Here is a 19,288-nt window from a genome sequence, read left to right on the forward strand (position 1 = left end):
TGGAGTAACACCATCTATCGGATGGTTAATTTTATCATATAAGGATAATATAGATACCTGACAACTAAAATTGTCTCTACATTCTGATTTTAACGCGCTAAAAATATCTCTGCATGAACGTAACTCGTTACAAAAGATCATTAATAATTCTATTTTTTTATTTAAAGCGAGTTTTTACTTTATTTTTCTTACATAATATTTTGAATAGAATATCCTATGTTATTTAGATATGATGTAAATCATATCTGGATCTGGATAATTTTATTAGCAATTTATTATTGTTGATGCTTGGTTAGGGTTCAAGAATATATGATTCTTCCCTGAATACGACAAACGCGTGGCGACATGACATTTTGTTGGTGACGCGACAACTTTCTGATATCGAACCATATCTACTAAACAAGTATACATTGTTCTATATTTTGCAGAATACTATCTCAGTTATTGTTTGACGTTTGGTGTTTCAGAAAATCAATCTTAAAGTACAAAAAAGAAAGAGTGAAAGTGACATAAATTGAAAATTGTTGTAGACATCGCATGTTCGCGAACTTGGAATGACAAAGACATCGTGATACGGACTGTACATCAAGAGACATAAAATTTTATGAATTTGAAGTTGTATGGTTACAACATTTGTGTAGAATTCTAAAAAACAATAACTCATTGATTGAAAAAATAATTTTTTATTTTTTTTTTTAATTTAAAGTTAAACATATTTTTATTTTAATAAAGGTTACTTTTTTTTAAGTAATAAAATATTACTTCATTACAAAAATAACGTATATAGAAAAACTATGGATGAAACTAGAAATTACATAAATTTAGTGCTAACAGTTAAAAAATATCCAGCGTTATATGATCTCAGTTGCAATGATTACCATAACAAAGTTGTTCGAAATAAAATGTGGAGAGCAGTGGCGCAGGAAGTAAACGCTTCTGGTAAGAATTTTTCAAAGACAAATTCTTATGAAAATTCGGTCGTATGTTTAAATTCGGATGTTTTCTTCATAGCCGCAGAATGTAAAGAAAAATGGAAAAATCTTCGTGCCAGTTTCAGCAGACATTTAAGAAATCAAAGTACGGCAAATTCAAAATCGAAAAAACCGTATTACATGGCAGATTACATGGATTTTTTACTTCCTTATAGCAAACTTCGTAGGTAACTAACATAGAAAATATAGAGAAATTAGTAATAATTTACTAAGTGAAGATTATTATATTCTTTGTTTTTTTTTTTTTTTTTTTTTTTCTATTATTTTTAGGGCGGATGAAAGTTTGAACGAAGAAGGACCAATTGCACAAGAGAATTGGAATGAAGAGGAGACCACTTCCGATACGTCCTCTAATTATCAGAAATTAAATAAATCCGATCAAAAGATACCGGAATCAGAAAGAGATGGAGATACGAGAAACGAAGAGTATATGTTTTCGAGAAGTAAAGCAATCAGACATGCAGAAGATAGACTATTGTCACATAGATGCTCAGATAATTGTATTCTCACCAATAGGCGAGATCTTGACGAATCAATCAACGATGCAGACTTGTTGTTCTTTAAAAGTTTACTTCCAGATATGCAGCAGATGACAAGCCAAGAAAAAAGAAGCTTTAAAATATCTGTATTGGGTTTGATCGATAAAATATTAAACGAAAAAGAATCGGCAATGTCAGTCGAAAATGATATTTCTTGTTCAATAGTAAAAAATCAACAAGATGAAAGAACAGATGAATTTTAAAATTTTTATAAACAAAAAGTTTATAATAATACAAATAAATTTAGAATATTGTAATAATATAGATTGATTAAAGCATGTTTAACAAAATAAAATATATTAAAATTTGAGAAAAATGTTATATTTAAAAATAATTTATGAATTATAATAATAATAGATTATCAAAAAATATATATATAGCGAAATATATTCCCATTTCCATAATTTATTTTTATTATTTCGTAAGTTTGTAAAAGATTTTGAATAAAAATAAACAAAAAATTAATTGATCAAACATTGTATCAATAGAGTTGAGAACCACTGAATAATGCTGATTGGTGAGACGAAACAACGCGGCATCTTCGAGTCAACGGAAGAAATTAATGAAAATTGAACATACGTATTGCGCCAAAAGATTCGGTTATTTCCGGATAATATACGAAAACAACCGAATTCAATAGGAATATATTTGAATGTATTATATATACAATATATGAATGAATGCATGATTCGTACAAATAAATTGCTTTCAACAAATCCTATTTTGCAAGAGATTCTATGAAAAAATTAGCAATTTAAGAAAATAGATTAATGTAAGCTGGAATTTTCATTTATTGAATAGTGAATATTCTAATTTATTATATTTTTTAATTATTTTTAAACATGTAAAAATGTATTTATAATTTTTTATCAAAATAAAAAGTGATGATGTACATATATATATTGGTATATGTTAATTTTTATGATAAAAGTACAAAAAATTTTTTTGAACATTATTATAATTTTATTTTTTTAAAATCCCGCCATTGTTTCAATTGAATATGAAAGAATTTTAAAACAGATTGTACTTTCATTGGCGTATATCTAAATTTTTATTATTATAAATTTTAATCTAAAAAGTTTTATTTTAAATAATAAATTCAAGATCAATTATAATAGAAGAATAACATATTCAAAAATATCCAAGTATCAAATAAAAAATAAATATAACGTTTTAAAGATTTTTTGACTGATATAACAATAAAATTTTAAATTTTTTATAAAAAACATTTGCTAATCATTATATAGATATAAAAATTAATACTTATTAATCTAAATTCTTTTCTCAATTACTCTATATTATAATCTCAACGCGCTTAGAAACAAATTTTCCACTTGTGATTTGAACTTATCAAGAGCAAAGTATATACACGTCACGAAGGCACACTTGTCGCATCAGTTCGTAACACGATAAAATTCGGCATGTGAATAAACACGGGTGAAATGTCATTATAAGGACGTACCTGGAAACTAAGTGAGAAGTGCGCAGACGTGAATTCGAAAAGGCCAATCAAAATGCAGCAATGCCATGGTAGGGACATTGGGGGGGCTCTTGGTGGCCTTGCGCGTTCTTCCGATTCCGTGAATGCTGGAGGCGCGTCCATTTTGTTAGCAAGTACGATCCCGGTTAGTCGACGCCGGTGCAAAGTATAATTCTCGTTTGCGACGAGTTCGTGTTACGAGTAGTAAGGGTTACGAAGACCAGTGGCTGTCTGTCGGCGGCGTTCGTAGATTTGTGTCTACGTAACGTGAGCACAGAGAGCGCAGCTGGCAAGTGTGAGAACCTACTTGTAGATATCGCGCAAGAATCAGAGAAGCCGTTGGAAGAGAGTCGTTGTACAGGGCCGCGAAACACGTCGCGTACCCGGTTCGTCGGTAGTTTAGTTTTAACAAGATGGCGGAACTACAGGGAACCCCGGTTGCTCAAGACGCCCTGTCCGTAGCTCAGTTAGAGCTCGGTGGAAATCCGAACGCCTTGGCTTTGCGTAGGCCATTTGATCCTGTGGCACATGATCTCGATGCGACCTTCCGCCTTACGCGGTTCGCCGACCTAAAAGGATGAGGGTGTAAAGTCCCTCAGGAGGTTCTTGGGAAACTCCTCGAGGGACTACAGGCCGACGATGGTAGCGCACAAGATCATGAACATGCCCATTTTATGCACATGGCCATTCCACGCATCGGTGAGTAGATTGCTTTTATTGCGCGCGTGTACGCCATTCTGTGCCGACATGTTTGATTTTATGCCGCGTCTTAGCTTCGCGGTTTTTACATATTTGTGATTATTACAAGTTGCGCAAATATAAGTGATTGAATATTCTTATTTCTATTATAAAATTATTTTTTAAATTATTTGTCGTTTATTTTTATTCAAAAGAAAAACTATATTATGACAAATTGTAACAGTGTAGTTATGGAAATTTTTCCCGGCTAAAATTTTCCATATCTTGTGTTACTTAATAATAATAATAATTAAATATTATTCATTATGTATATAGTATAATTATAAGATATTTATATTTATTATGAGAATTTTGACTGTAAACGAGCATTTTTATTAGAAAACATAGGGCACAAATATTGCAATAGGCAGCCCTATCATGTCAGCAGCCATGTTATCGTCTCCCGCCTGTTTTCTCCCACGCCACCGGAAATACAAATGTTCTCAACTTGCATCCGAATAATTATATATCTACAAAAAAATAATATTACAATTATTAAATATCAATATTTAAATAAATTTTATTTGAATAAATTTTTTACAAATGTTAAAATGTTGGAGAAAAATATATCATATAAATATATAATATATAAAAAATATATATATTTATAATATATATATATTTTTTAATTGAATATATAAACATTAAACAATTTATATTTTTTATTTTAGGCATTGGTATGGATTCCTCCGTGACTCCACTGAGACATGGAGGGCTTAGTTTGGTACAAACAACAGATTTCTTTTATCCATTAGTTGATGATCCTTATATGATGGGTAAGAATAATATTTCAATAATATCATATAATTTTATCAATTGTATTTCTTATTTTATATATATGCATTTACATAATATATATATGCATTACATCATAAATTTAAATATTAAAATTCTTTTTTTTTTTTATTATGAATAAAATTTGTTTATTTTATGACATTTTGTTTGACCACTGTTATTGGAGTACTTTTACAGGTAAAATTGCATGTGCAAATGTTATCAGTGATCTATATGCTATGGGTGTTACTGAATGTGATAATATGCTGATGCTATTGGGAGTCAGTACAAAAATGACTGAAAAGGAACGAGATGTTGTTGTTCCTTTGATTATGAGAGGATTCAAGGATTCTGCTCTGGAAGCTGGCACAACAGTAACAGGTGGTCAAACAGTTGTTAATCCTTGGTGTACAATAGGTGGAGTGGCTTCTACTGTTTGTCAACCAAATGAATACATTGTGTATGTATCTTAGAATAAATGATATATATAATTGTATTATTTCTCTGTTAATAATAATTATTTATAGTCCAGATAATGCAGTAGTAGGTGATGTTCTTGTTCTGACAAAACCACTTGGAACTCAAGTTGCTGTGAATGCTCATCAATGGTTAGATCAACCAGATCGTTGGAACAGAATCAAACTTGTAGTCAGTGAAGATGATGTAAGGAAAGCTTATCAAAGAGCAATGGATAGCATGGCTAGGCTTAACAGAATAGGTATATATTATTGTGTTATTAAATTATATTATATATTATAAAAATCGAAAGATAAAAAAATAAAATAATGATCTATTTTTTAATTCCATAGCGGCAAGATTAATGCATAAATATAATGCACATGGAGCAACAGATGTAACAGGCTTTGGCCTTTTAGGACACGCACAAAATCTGGCTAAACATCAAAAGAATGAAGTTTCCTTTGTTATTCATAATTTACCTGTTATTGCTAAAATGGCAGCTGTAGCAAAAGCGTGCGGTAATATGTTTCAACTTTTGCAAGGTCATTCGGCGGAAACCAGTGGTGGATTGCTCATTTGTCTGCCTAGGGAACAGGTTTGTAATCAATTCTTTGTTTTTTGATCAAATCCTGCTAATACAGTAGAATATATTATTCATCATTATATATTCTAAAGAATGGCAGGAAGAATAATAGAGATTTCCATACTGATTTGCTATTATAGCGTTTTAGTGCCGTCGACTCTCTTACATTTTTTTCTTTTTTTTAATTATGTTTTTATTTAATAAATTATTTATTTAATAAATTAATTGTTATCAATCGAATTTTGATTATGATTTATATAAATAATTTCAGGCTGCTGCATATTGTAAGGATATCGAAAAACAAGAAGGATATCAAGCATGGATTATTGGTATTGTGGAAAAAGGAAATCGTACAGCCAGAATAATTGATAAACCACGAGTAATAGAAGTGCCAGCTAAAGAAAAAGATGGAGAGCTTTGGTAAAAGATTAAGGATGTTGACGAAACATTTTTTTTATTTACCTTCATATATTTAGAAAAAAACCACATGCAACACAGAAAACACGCATTTACATAGATCAATATTACCATACCAGATACAAAGCACTTAATGTGCATCATTATTACGGGACAAACAAATTTTCAATTTTTCATTGGATAAAAATTTGATATACTCGTAATAATTTTGATTATATTTTCTATCCTATGGGTTTTAAGAAAGAGATATAATAATAACGACTTATACTTATGTGTTATCTTTATTGAAGTTGGATCCTAAGTTTTATCTTAGGAAAGTAACGTTTCTCTTTTTTTCTTGTTCTTTTTTTGTCGAAAGTTAGCAGTGCTCTATAATAAAACATTTATAAAATGTTCATAATAGTCTTTCGCGACAATTATGAACATTTATTCGAAATAATTTGATAAAAAAGAAATATGAGGAAGCAAAGAGAAATAAAGAACATAAAGAGTTTAGGTATAGTTTCTTTTTTTTTTTTTTTTTTTTTTTTTTTTAAAGATTTAAGACTTAATACTAAGTACTAAGTAATAGCCTCAGGTAGCACTAGGCTCAGGCTAAGCTTCAACTACATTTGATCAAACTTGCAATATGTCAAGTGACATTTGGGTGCTTAGTGTTAATGAAGAATGTTAAGATACATATAAATGATAGTTCGTGATTACAAAGATCTATAAATATATTTTAAGGACATATACAATATCATACAAAAAGAAAAAAATGATTTTAACAATATATTTTACATCACTTTAATTCATGGAATAAAAAAAAAAATCATTTAAATTATAGTTATATAGATGCAAATTTGTAAACAGAGAGACATTACTATCCTTGTAGTACACAATGACAGGCTTTTAATGCCGAGATTTAAACGAGATTTCCACAATTTGTAATTTTGATCTACCTGTTACATAGAATGCGTAAGATGTCCAAATGAAAAAAAGGCCTTCTCTAGTTTTCTCGTTACATACGCTTTTGAAAATAATTATAAAAAAAAAATAAGGAATACAAGAAATCGAGCACAGGCCCTAATGTTGTATTACTTTTTCATATGAATAAAGTGCTACTTTGTCAATAAAAATTACATGTTGTTATTATCATCAAATTATTTTCAACAAATTTTAATTTTATTTTAATATATTTAAAAGAAATGTTTGATATCGTAATTCATTAATGCAAGATACGTGAAGAAAAATTCATATTGAGGATCTATATACATTTGCAAGGTAGCCAACAATCGAAGCAGAAAAAAACTAAACCCTTCCATTCATTGGATAATCAGTTATCTAACGATTCGGCAACTGGTCGCCATCACGGTTCATAGGTCACATTATAGATAGAGTATCACAATATGTATCAAAGAGTTATAATTGTCATTACATTCAAGTGTAAACCTTCGTCGAAGGAAAAAGTATAAAATAAAAGAATTCATTTAGATTTAACATATTTATTTGAAGTTTCTTAAAGTGACGATTTAATGGTAGCACTATCCACGTGGTGTGCCAAGGCTGCGGCTTTCAGGGCCGTGATATTAGGTGCCCCTGCTTCTGGTAAGGGCACCATGTCAGCTAGAATTGTTGAACAATTTAAATTAACTCATATATCAAGCGGCGATAAGTTAAGACTTCATATGAATAATAAAACTGGTATGTTTGAAACCATAAATTGTTATGTTTTTATATTATTGAATCATTTTATGAAATATAATGAAAAATATAATAAAATCAATCATTTTCATATCATTTGATCGAAAACTTTTGCATGCCATTTGTTTGTTAAAATAGATTTGTCCAAAATCGATTTTTTAGTTTTAAATACATATATATTGCTGATACATTTGTAATAGTATATGCATGTACTTTGCCTTGAAAATGATCGAAATGTTTATTTATTTCATAAAATAAAGTATGAAATATGTTTCTTTCTTTAATATTTCTTAACCAAATTAAAATTATCTTTATTTAATTTTACATGTAATATTTATGTTACTTGGATCCTCTAACAGTTACGTGACTGATTGAATGATTGAAACTGATTCATATTAACTGGTTGAATGAAAAGCATACTACTTATTTATAATCATTCATTTAAATATTTGGACTCGTACTCGGAATTGGATTGCAACATTTATTGCTAAATGATATAAATTTTCTATCCATGTTTTACTCGTTATTATAAATTAATGATATTGAAGTACAGAAAATTAATCTAATATATAAATATAAATATTCTTTATCATTCTAGTCGCGTTAATATAGATTTTTATTGGCTTAATTAATACAATACACATATTTATATATACTAATTTATTCAACATTTTTATTTTTATGTATAATTAAAAAATTTTTTTTTTAATTATATAAAATTAATTAAATACAATTATATACCATTTATGTTTTTATATAAAAACACCATTTTTTATTATGATAAGAGAAATATAACCTATCAATACAGTACAAAGTCCATTAATTATAATAAAGGTAAATAAATATAATTAAAAAACATAATCTGTTTTAATAATGTAGAATTGGGCAAAGCAGTCTCGAATTATGTACTTTCCGGTAAATTTGTTCCTGATGATATAATGATCTCAATGATAAACGAAGAAATCAAAGCGATCGGGAATCAAAATTGGTTATTAGACGGTAAGTAAGATATAGAAATTAAAATTTTTGTTTCATTTATTTAGATCATGAATGTGCGCGATAACCACACGTGTACAACTAAATTCGAATAAATAGTTGGCATTGATACAGGATTTCCAAGAACGTTAACGCAAGCGGAAAAGCTACAAAAAATACATCCAATTAATTTGGTTCTTTATCTGGATGTTCCCTTCGAAGTAATATTAAATCGTGTGAAAAATAGATGGGTTCATTTGCCTAGTGGAAGAGTATATAATATTGGATTTAATAGTCCCAAAATACCGGTAAGTTGACAATGAAACTTTTAATTGATATTAAAATGTATCGTTGGCAATATATCAATTGTTAAAATTTCAAAATTAAATTTTTTTTCAATTTAATAATCAAACAAGTTTTTCAGATGATTTTATTTCTGAAAGCTTAATTGTTTTGTTTGAATAATAAATTTTAGTTTAATTTTTAATAGGGTAAAGATGATGTAACTGGCGAACCTTTAAGTAAAAGGGACGATGATAAGATCGAAATTGTACAAAGAAGATTACAAGAATATTCAAATGCGACTAAACCAATTTTAACATTTTATAGTAATTTAGGATTGTTAAATACTTTTCGAGGTAATACTACCGATGAAATATGGCCGCATATTAAGAAAATCGTCACAAAATTTTTGTTACAATAGCAAATTGTTAGGATGCATTAATATTTTGTAAAAATGTATAATGAATTAATTTAAAATTGAATTAACTTAGATTATAGTGATCATATGCTTCCATTAATTTACGCACAAATATTGATGAATTCAGTAAATTTATACAAATTATGCAAAAAAATTTATTATATATTTTTCTGTAGTTTATATATATATATATATAAAATAATTTAATATCAAAAAATAATTTTATATCAATAAAGTACAAAATTTGTTAATTTTCATCTATAGTTTTTACTTATTTTATATAAGTTTAATTCAATTTTTTATATAGTCACTTAGTCAATTGTTATATAGTCAATTATAATTTATATAATAATAAACTTATAAATATCATACAAAAATCATACAAAAATCATTAACAAAATAATAAGTGGTAATGATTTATATGTATGTTTTACTTATGTTTTATAGATATCAATTATAAAATACTGTATATAAAATATTACAGTTTAATATAAAGGGATCAAAGCTGATTCGATAAAGATATTTCTTGAATTTATATATTGGAAATGATTTAAAATTGTATTAATTGTGATTATAAATAGGAAATAAAATTTGGGACACGATTTTCATAGCCTTTTTTTATATTTATTTTTAACTGTACCGATATAAGAATTTTAACAATTTTTAGTTGTGTACAGAGTTTAATATGAGTATAATATAGCTTATATATCATGCTCACATTTTCTTTTTATTTGAAAATTTAGTCAATCTTTTAATAATAACAATATTTTAATTAATGTTATATATAGTTGTTAATTACATTAATGTTTCTCTTTCATAACATAAAACGTTATGTAAAACGCAGTTGGAACTTAGTATAAGTTCGATATAATTTTCAAAGCCAAAAAATAAAAATATTAAATAAATAAATAACTTAGAATTATATAATATGAAAAAAAAGTTTAAATTATTTGAAACTTAAACATAAACTTAAACAACAAATAGTTAACATAACAACAGGTAGTTGAATTGTATAATGCGCGCTCATGCTTGCATATACGTACATTTTTATCTCAAGGACAAAACAAAATATTATTCATATTGCATTTTGCAAGAAATCTAATATTGCTGCGTTATAAAATAAGTTATATCAGGAACATTTCCGTAAGGAATTAAGAAATTTTTATAAAAATTACTCTTTATAGTAAAGTCGTCAACTTACGATCTACGCAAGTTCTAGACACGATCATCAATGAAAAGGAATAATAAATATCTTTTTGCGATAATTCTAGGTCATATACTAAATTAACATTCTAACGATTATTTAAAAGCATAACTTTTGAGATCAATAAACAAGATAAAAAAAATTGTGCAACAACACACTTGAATACAAAAGCCGCATTAAATTATGATCACAGAACAATGTATCGACGATAATGCTTATTTCAAATTTAAATTTGCATTATCACGAATAGAAAATATTCGATATATTAATTCATATCAGTCGTTCAACGAACATGTTGAGATCTATAGATCATATCGCGGCAAAAGTTCATATTAAGAAATTAATATTCAACTGTCTAATACGATACAACATTACTATCTATTAAAGTCATCAATTGGTTTTTTACCCTTGTACATATATGGACGAATGAACGGAGAATTCTGATTAATGATGATCATTAATGTTCTTCTCCAAAAACTATCCATGAATGTATTAAGTACGTGATATATCTTTTTCTTTTTTTTTTTCAATGATAAATATCTCATTGTACTAATTCAAATTCTTCGCATTCGTCAAGATCGTCATCGTACGTTCCATTACCTGTAAAAGAGGTAGTAGAAGGAATTATATTTTCTGCAATTTCGATTTTTTGATGGAGATCTTTCCCACTCCCTTCACAAAACAAAAACATTGGATAGTCGATTTTTTCATCTTCTGGTACCAAATACTGTAATATTAAAAATATATATAATTGGATTTCCAAATTATTTTATTTTAATATAATTCAATGAAGTTTATAAAAATGATTATATATACCGAAGGAGCAATTTCCATAAAATTTGTAAATTGTATTTTATTATGAAAATAAAATCCCACACAACAACTAGGATCCATTTTTGAAATTAACATTTTTCTTGGTGAAGTACAATGAAAACTTGTTAAAGAGAAATTATCTTTTAATACATCAACAGTTTCTTGACAATAATGTGGGTCTAGATTAATTAATTTATCTTCCTGGAAACCAATAAAATAAAGCGAATGCCGAGGTCGACCACCGATAACTCCAATACAGGTGTCTAATGTAAGTAAATGTGTTAAGCAAGATGTATAAACAGGATTTAATTTGTCAGCACCAAGCCTTAAAGGTACAAAAAGTATTAAAGATTTCCATTTGCCATCAGGTGTTTGACATACATTTTCTATATCTTGTAGATAAACTGTAAAACACAAAATATTAAAAATTAAATTAATATACGAAAAATATACGAAAAATTCCCGATTGAATAACTTTTATTTAAAATATAAACATTTTAGCTATTATATTACCTGCACAATCTTGAGCAACATAAACAGCCAAGTTATTAAATGCTGGATGTCGTTCTGCTGCATTCTCTACTGCTTGGCTTAAAAGATGAGCAACAGAGGATGGCCCATACCAATCACCTGCACGTTTTCCCCACAATGCACCCAAAGATACAAGTGTATGTATAGAAAATGGAGATGTACGCTCTGGTAAATCTCCAAATGATTTAATTATTAACCTGTGGTTATATTCATCTAATTTTTGTTGTTCTGTTTTTATTGGTTGATCTGGTTGCCACCGCCATTCTGTAGAGAAAATATATTATTTGTAAATAATATGTAAAAAAAATATAAAATATATGTAAAATATATATAATTAATATTTATTATACATATATATACAAAAATTATATTGCAATTTATGGGTAATAAATTATAAAAAAAAATAAGTGCCTCTTCCAAGAAAATGGCAGACTAATGCCTGTGCCAACATCATTTGGCCACTACGTAACATACATCCCCAACCACAATCAGTAGTGAATGTAGAACCATTTAATATAGGAAATTCTCTTCTATATGTTAACCAAAGACGCGATGTAAAATCTTTTTTAAATTCTTCTATACCATCTTCAAAACTAATAGCATCCATTGCTAGAGATATCTCACTTCCAGTGTCTAAAGTTTTATCTGCTTCAGAAGCCTTTTCTAAAAATTCTTCTGGTTTTTTACGATAAATTTTACCAAGCAAGCATACAGGAGATTCTTTTGAGAAATTTGGTTTTACTACCTTAATAGTCCAACCTTTAATGAAATTAAATCTAAATTATTTTCTTCAATGCAAATATATACATTTATTAATCATATAAGATGGATTTACACTAACCATATTTAACATTATTCCACATAGATAATAATTTCGTTTTGACTTTGCTATCAACTTCTGTGGCAACATTGGAATCATCCATAGGTAATCCATTGTTTGTACCAGTTAATTGTATGTTTGGAACACGATCTGTAGTAATCATTCCAGAAAAAAGACCTATTGTACTGTTACTAAAACCTCCTAAGAATAAAGTGATCTTTGATATATTATTGTTTTATCTAAATTTTTAAAAGCATTTTTTTTTCTAACAGATTACGAAGAAGTATTTATTATTTATTATCGCGAATAAAAAAATATAAAAAACTGTTAAGTATGACTAATAGAAACGAATCATCAGTTTCTCGCAACCATAAACGGTAAAGAAAAGAAGCGATTACTAGGAATTTTTTGTACTTGATTGATTTAGATATTTAAATCGAACTTACCTAACCTCTCCCTGGAAGGTTGCACCTGTCCATTCATGCCCAATAAATAAATTTTAGAAAGCATGTACTCCAAAACATTTAAATATTGACAATTAAATACAAGAAAGTAATCACATTTTTGTACGCGCACAATTATAGTTACGCTGACATCACATTCGAACGTAATTTTATTGTATTGCATACGAACAACTGGTTATTATTGTCACAGAATAATCTAACACGATTATGCATTAGTCGATGCATGAACCGAATTCAACATTAGGCCCATTACCAGCTTACTATCAAGTTAACGCTCCATTTCGTCCAAATGAAATATCAGCTTTGTAAAACACTCTACAAGAATAATTTGTTTCGTGAAAGATTCGAGTCAACTCGAGAATAAATGAAACAAATAACACGCAAAGTAAACGATCAAAAATAGTTTAAAGACATGCAAGCCGTCAACGGAAAAAGACGCGTGTTTACAAAGAGCGTTGTGAAATTTAAAGCGCCCGTTGAGCACCCCAGTAGCGCCGTTCGGCGGCGAAATCAAACATGAAAGTGCACATACAAGTGCATCAGTACTTATGCAAGGATTGCACTGAGTGGATCTGATTTCGAAATTGATATCTTATCAAAAAAATACACATATGAATAATCATTTGAATCATTTGAATAAATAATATAAAAACTAATCTTTCTTTTTTTATCGATATCGATACATGCGATAATTATCATAATAAATTTTTATAAATCAGAAAAAGATGTTAAAATTAGTTATTTTTTTAAAATAAATCTTTAATCGATTAATATACAATTGATTATTTTACTATTAATATTTATAATTTATCATCGCTTTATGTTCAATTATTTTATATTACGGTAGTTAAAATATATTAGCTCGTTCTTAAAAATGAATTGCCATTTCGTTAATTAATATCTCCTTTTTCAAGAAGTTAACAAACGTATCGCTTTTATTCGAAATTAAAAAAATCCTACGACAAAGGTATGGATCGTTTCATTGGATAGAAACCTGATAAAAATCAGAGTGCTCTATTTAATTTATTCAAATTATTAATTAAAAGTTCGTTTCTTTTAAAATTTTCTTTTCGTTATTATTATAACGAATAAGGATTTGGAAAATAAAAAAAAAAAAAAGAGAAAACAAAAAGAAAGAAAAAAAATGTAATATCGTTATTACACGAAGAATCTCACAATTTTTCTCGATACGTTCTTTTTCACACTTTTTGAATTCTAATTGATTAACGATAGAAATGGAACGAAAAAAAATGTTCAAACCACCAAAAGAATAGGATTAATGGAGAAATAACAGAGCGCAACATTATGCCTTTTCATCGCAGTGTAATAATGCTTTTAGGACTTTTGTTAGGAAGGACCAACGGCGAGGAATAGAGAGAAAATTGGGTGAAAAAAGAAAGCAAGCAGGACGGAAGGAAGGGAAGAAGGATGCTCTAGAATGAAAAAGGAGGGAGTATAAGGTTCGAAGGAAGAGATAGAAGCGATCGCGTGCATGACAGAGATAGATATAGGAGGAAACTGTCATGCGCGTCTTGTCGCGGAATAACCAATGAGATACGCGTATCCCAGCTTACCTCATTGATTACCACGTTCGCGCTCGTTCTAAATTTCACATTATGTTGTCGCGCAACCGTTGCAAAAATATGAATCGGTGCCTCGTGCCGGGCATCGGTACCCAGTAGAAGCAAGATTGATGGAAGGAAATGGAACGGTGTCTGTCATGACAATAATCTTTCGTTTCGGTGTTGTATTAACAATAGTTTCTAGCAGGTATATTGAAAGCTTCGGGGCAAATCTTCATAAAAGGGAGGGAAGGAAAGGAGGGATAGTTCCACGGTAATTCGAAGAGTGGAGGTGAGACGAAAGGATGAGAATGTGCCTCGCTGTACTTAACATATGCATACTTAACATTGCATATATATGTATATGTATATATGCATATATAAGAATACATATGTGTATATATACATGTATATATGTCATCAATAAAAGCCAAAGCAACGCTGGAAAATCAACAAAAGAACATATATAGCGGAGATAATTATTTGCATTATAACTTGTTCTTGTTTAGATAACTCGCGAGGAAGGATGACAGAAGATCAAGAAGAGATGGGTAGGGGGTGTTGGTAGCGAGACGGAAATTAGGTCATGCAAGAATATCGACGGACCGACGTAATCACGGTGCACAACTTGAATAAGGACATTAACGAGTCACGCTTCACTCCCTTAAGATCCTTTCCGCCACAGTATCGGACAAACTGTAGTGAATAGAGAGGAGGACGACAGTTTGGAGGAGTCACGGTCGTTTACTAGCGATCGATCCGCCATCTTGTGGCGTATCGATCGAACCCGAGGATCGACGGAAGGAAAGTCGATACTCGAAACATGGTACCGATTCGAGGTGGAAATTGCTCGATCGATATTAATGCTCATCGATGAAGATCATCGATAATTCTCTTTGGGAACAGAGAGACTCATTAATCAGGACTATATATCTGTCTCAAAGACGAATATGCACTGGATACGTTGAAATGTGTAAACACGATATTATTAGTTCGGATTGGAATGGATAGATCGATTTTCCATTATGGAATCTCTATGATTCGACTCGGTGGCTTTCGATCTGTGTCTCTAATTATTCGAGAGATTTATTCTGTTCGAAATATTTTTGAGAACAAATATTGTTTATGTTTTGCATCGTCGAATACAAACATCAAAGAAATTCGAAAATACGGCCAAAATGTTGGAACAACCTCACATGTACGATTAATGCAAGCTTTCATTATTCTTGATGAGTAGAAAACTGAAAATTACTGCCTAGCGAATGGCCACGAGCAAAGTAGAGAAAAAGGCGAGAAAAGAAAATAAATCGTTCGCGAAATACGTGATTCTAGCGATCACGAAGGAGCCGCTGATGTGTACGAATTATTGCACGGTAAGTTAAAACAAATTGGTGAAATTCGTCGTTCGAGTCGATTGATTAATATCCTGACGCAACTGTTTATGGGCGCGCATTCAAAAGACGGAGTGAAAAACTGCTCTCGCGTAAAGAGACCGTGAAAGATTGGTAAAGTTTGCGGAAACGAGGCAGGCGAAACGAAATTCTGCGAATTTGTTCCGCAAAAATGAAAATCTAATATCGATCGTAGAACTGTAGATACATATATATATCTTCGAGATAAAATAACGTTATCAAATTATTCTAAATTCCAATAAAATATTAGTAACGTAACAATGAATATAATAATCCTCTTATCTTTATACTTTAGTCTACCTAACCTCACTTCCAAAATTCCAACATTTTTTACGCGAAAAATCTGTTTTGCTTCTCGCAAGAATACTATTATTTCTCTTGCTGCCCCGTGTCTCTTCCCCTCGCTTCGAATCTAATAATAATTTCGTTGCTAATCTTCGCATCGTTTAAGAAGATTGCAACGAAATCCCATCGCAGAAACTGGATAGGCGGAATATCCGGCGAATTAATCCGACTCGGTCGAAGGATTTCGTTTTTAATTAAATCGTATCGTGATCATTATCGTTGTTGTCGCAACTTTTTAACGTTGCGTGTATTTTTGTGCCGCATTTAAAGATATTATTATTGCTCTTTCAGCGCAATTTATCCAGGGACAAGGGTAAATTCTGTGCAGGCGACACGACGTTTTTCTCGACGACGTATGACGTGCAACACGGGTGTTTAAACGGGCCGGAAGGCACGAGCGAGGACGGAATCGTATATAACCGTTTTTGTCCTCCCATCTTAAAAAACGTGCAAACAGCATCGATTCGTTACCTTCGCTCTTCCATCGTTTCAAATCGCGATCAATGAACAATCGGAACAAACGTGGTAAACGGATTCTTTGAAGAAGAAAAAGAAGGAAAAGATTTGTCTCCATTTCTGTCTAATGCTCCTTCACGAAAAGTGGCCATTTCCACGCGATTCGATCCATTCGATTTCGCGAGTACCTCGCTCGTCGTCGATCCAAGCACGTGAGAAGATTTTGCACCGTTTGATATACCAACTGTCTGAATTTCCGAAAGACCATCGCTCTTTCTTCACCACTTTTTTCTCGCGGCACGAAGGATCGCGTGGTGTTTGTTGGTAAAAATAACTCGGTCACCCGTTCGAACACGGATCGGATTCGTCAGTTCGCAATTTTCACGACACGCGGACCGATTCTTTTTTTAAAATTTCCACCACGATCAAATTCTCCAATTCCTCTATCTAGATCCCCCTCTATGGTCGCGATCCAATTCTTCTGAACACGACACACTGTTACTATAATATTTCCAGGCTCACGTGACGCGGCCGTGTCACCGACGACGATCGCGGCCAGTTAACACGCCCGTCCAAACACCGTTCGAATTTCCCGAATCAATTATGATCCGTTTTCAAAATAGACCTCCCGCCCCCCTCCCTTCTCCTTCTTTTTTTCTTCTTCCTTTCTTCCTTCGATAATCAAATCAACCTGTTTCACTCGTACTCGAATATATCGCTCCGAGATAATCATATCTATATTTTCGATTCGAAAGAGGGGGGAAGGGAGGCAGGAGGGAAAGGAAACTCGACGGAATCGACGTTTAATTCCGATTCCTCTTCTTCCACAGAAGAGAAAAGAAGAGAGTAGAAGGTGTCACGCGAAAAAATCGAAAAGTTGGCGGGAGATTCTTGATGATCGCTGGCAGGAGAAGGAGGAGGAGCGGGGGGAGGGGAGATCCAGCGAGAAACGGTAATAGCGGCTCGGCTCGACTCGGGCGGGAGGGGGAGGAGGTGAGAGCGGGGAGGAGGGGAGGGGGGAGGGCGGCAGAGAAGCGAGGGTGGGAAAGACGGAGCGCGCGCGCGAAAAGAGGAAGAGGAGGAAGGCGGTGGAAAGGAGATACGGGGAGCAAAGCGGCGAGAGGGTGGTTGGGCCGGCCGGCCAGTAGTGCTGTGGCGGCAATCGCGGACGCGTAGTCCGCTTCTCGCGCTCTCGCCCCCCGACGTCATGTTGCCAAACAACCCCCGTCGAGCATCATCCCCTTTCGACACGACTATCCGGACGAGTTAGTCAGTCTCAACTACGGGGGGAGACGAGAGGAGAGATCGGCTCTCGGAGCCAAGGACACTGGATCATCCTCCACCCGCCTAATATCAGCTGGTACACCCATTCATACATATATACATACATATATATATATATATATATATATTAGTGTAATCGAGTCAGTGGGATCGTCCCGCCGCCGCTTTCTCCCTCCCTCCCTCCCTCCCTCCTCGTTTCTTCCTCGTTCGGTTGACGGTCCAGGATCGAGGGGGAGCGAGTGTGGTGCGTAAACAAAGCACCTGGTGTGGTCCTCGAGTGTGACAGATCTTTGGGATCCAGGCTGGTGGTGTGCATATCGGGGTACACGTGCGAGGGGTGGTCGGTGAATCGATCACCGGGGTGGGGGGGGGGCAAGTGCGAGGGGAAGAGTAGATCGACTGGAGGATCTCGATCAACGTCGTGGATCCTCCCCAGGGATATATATTCGAGGATCGTCCTGAATGGTGGTAAGTAGCAGAGGGGGGAGGAGCTCCCCTCCCTCCTACTCTCTCTCTCTCTCTCTCTCTCTCTCTCTCTCTCTCTCTCTCTCTCTCTCTCTCTGCGGAAGATAAAGAAAAGAAAAGATCATCTTGCATTAAAGGCAAGATATTTGGATCGTATATCGCTCGACGATGAGAGAGAACCTTCTCCCTCGACGATCTATGGATCCTGCCCTACGATTTTCCTCAACTTTTTCCACGAGTCGGATCGAGAGTCGAGGAAAGAAGGGGAGGAGGGAGGGGGAGAAGAACGAGGGAATTGTTGCATGCGATTCTGATTCCCCCTCTCCCCCTCCTATTCATCCATCCCCAAACCAATTCGACGCCGATTTAGGGGCGGTAAACAGGACGTCGGGTCCTCCTGTCCCGCCAGGAATGTATTATCGATTCGATACGCACGCGATATTTGCACGCGGTGCTGGTATCCGGGGGCTGATTATTATTCGCCGACAGAGAGGCGAAAGCGGAGGAGGATCCCGGGCGTTTTCCGTGAATGAATGGAGAGAGAGAGAGAGAGAGAGAGAGAGAGAGAGAGAGAGAGAGAGAGAGAGAGAGA

The 19,288-nt window shown here is 32.4% G+C and overlaps 5 protein-coding genes across 7 annotated transcripts in view; 4 read left to right on the forward strand and 1 right to left on the reverse strand.

Annotated features, from left to right (window-relative positions):
• The first annotated feature begins 371 nt into the window (after positions 1–371).
• LOC122718111 lies at positions 372–1,841 on the forward strand. The gene is made up of 3 exons (XM_043942815.1): positions 372–939; positions 1,012–1,159; positions 1,263–1,841. Exons 1-3 carry the CDS (start codon positions 795–797, stop codon positions 1,732–1,734), a joined length of 765 nt encoding a protein of 254 aa, XP_043798750.1. The 5' UTR covers positions 372–794; the 3' UTR covers positions 1,735–1,841.
• A 1,299-nt stretch (positions 1,842–3,140) lies between these two features.
• LOC122718244 (inactive selenide, water dikinase-like protein) lies at positions 3,141–7,100 on the forward strand. Its single transcript, XM_043943125.1, has 6 exons — positions 3,141–3,710; positions 4,421–4,525; positions 4,722–4,983; positions 5,051–5,241; positions 5,333–5,577; positions 5,837–7,100. Exons 1-6 carry the CDS (start codon positions 3,425–3,427, stop codon positions 5,987–5,989), a joined length of 1,242 nt encoding a protein of 413 aa, XP_043799060.1. The 5' UTR covers positions 3,141–3,424; the 3' UTR covers positions 5,990–7,100.
• A 190-nt stretch (positions 7,101–7,290) lies between these two features.
• On the forward strand, positions 7,291–9,589 carry LOC122718245 (GTP:AMP phosphotransferase AK3, mitochondrial). Its single transcript, XM_043943126.1, has 4 exons — positions 7,291–7,665; positions 8,545–8,664; positions 8,776–8,948; positions 9,131–9,589. Exons 1-4 carry the CDS (start codon positions 7,497–7,499, stop codon positions 9,341–9,343), a joined length of 675 nt encoding a protein of 224 aa, XP_043799061.1. The 5' UTR covers positions 7,291–7,496; the 3' UTR covers positions 9,344–9,589.
• A 394-nt stretch (positions 9,590–9,983) lies between these two features.
• Positions 9,984–19,288, reverse strand: part of LOC122718214 (cysteine protease ATG4D) — a 43,693-nt gene continuing 34,388 nt past the window's right edge. The window contains exons 1-6 of one of the 3 annotated variants that reach the window (XM_043943064.1): positions 13,155–13,708; positions 12,730–12,858; positions 12,300–12,647; positions 11,871–12,152; positions 11,361–11,761; positions 9,984–11,271 (exon numbers count right to left, since the gene is read on the reverse strand). In XM_043943064.1, coding sequence (XP_043798999.1) covers positions 11,086–11,271; positions 11,361–11,761; positions 11,871–12,152; positions 12,300–12,647; positions 12,730–12,858; positions 13,155–13,335 — 1,527 coding nt within the window. In that variant the 5' untranslated portion in view covers positions 13,336–13,708 and the 3' untranslated portion in view covers positions 9,984–11,085. Of the gene's footprint in view, positions 11,272–11,360; positions 11,762–11,870; positions 12,153–12,299; positions 12,648–12,729; positions 12,910–13,154; positions 13,709–19,288 lie in introns of those variants that run through there. The other 2 variants (XM_043943063.1, XM_043943065.1) reach the window with 2 other exon arrangements.
• LOC122718213 (metabotropic glutamate receptor) overlaps positions 17,674–19,288 on the forward strand; it is a 32,409-nt gene continuing 30,794 nt past the window's right edge. Inside the window, exon 1 of the mRNA XM_043943062.1 lies at positions 17,674–18,307. The gene's annotated coding sequence lies outside the window, so the exon portion shown is untranslated. The remainder of the gene's footprint in view (positions 18,308–19,288) is intronic.

Source organism: Apis laboriosa, unplaced genomic scaffold (genome assembly GCF_014066325.1).
Source record: "Apis laboriosa isolate Shangri-la unplaced genomic scaffold, ASM1406632v1 scaffold5_cov152, whole genome shotgun sequence".
Classification (NCBI taxonomy): domain Eukaryota; kingdom Metazoa; phylum Arthropoda; class Insecta; order Hymenoptera; family Apidae; genus Apis; species Apis laboriosa.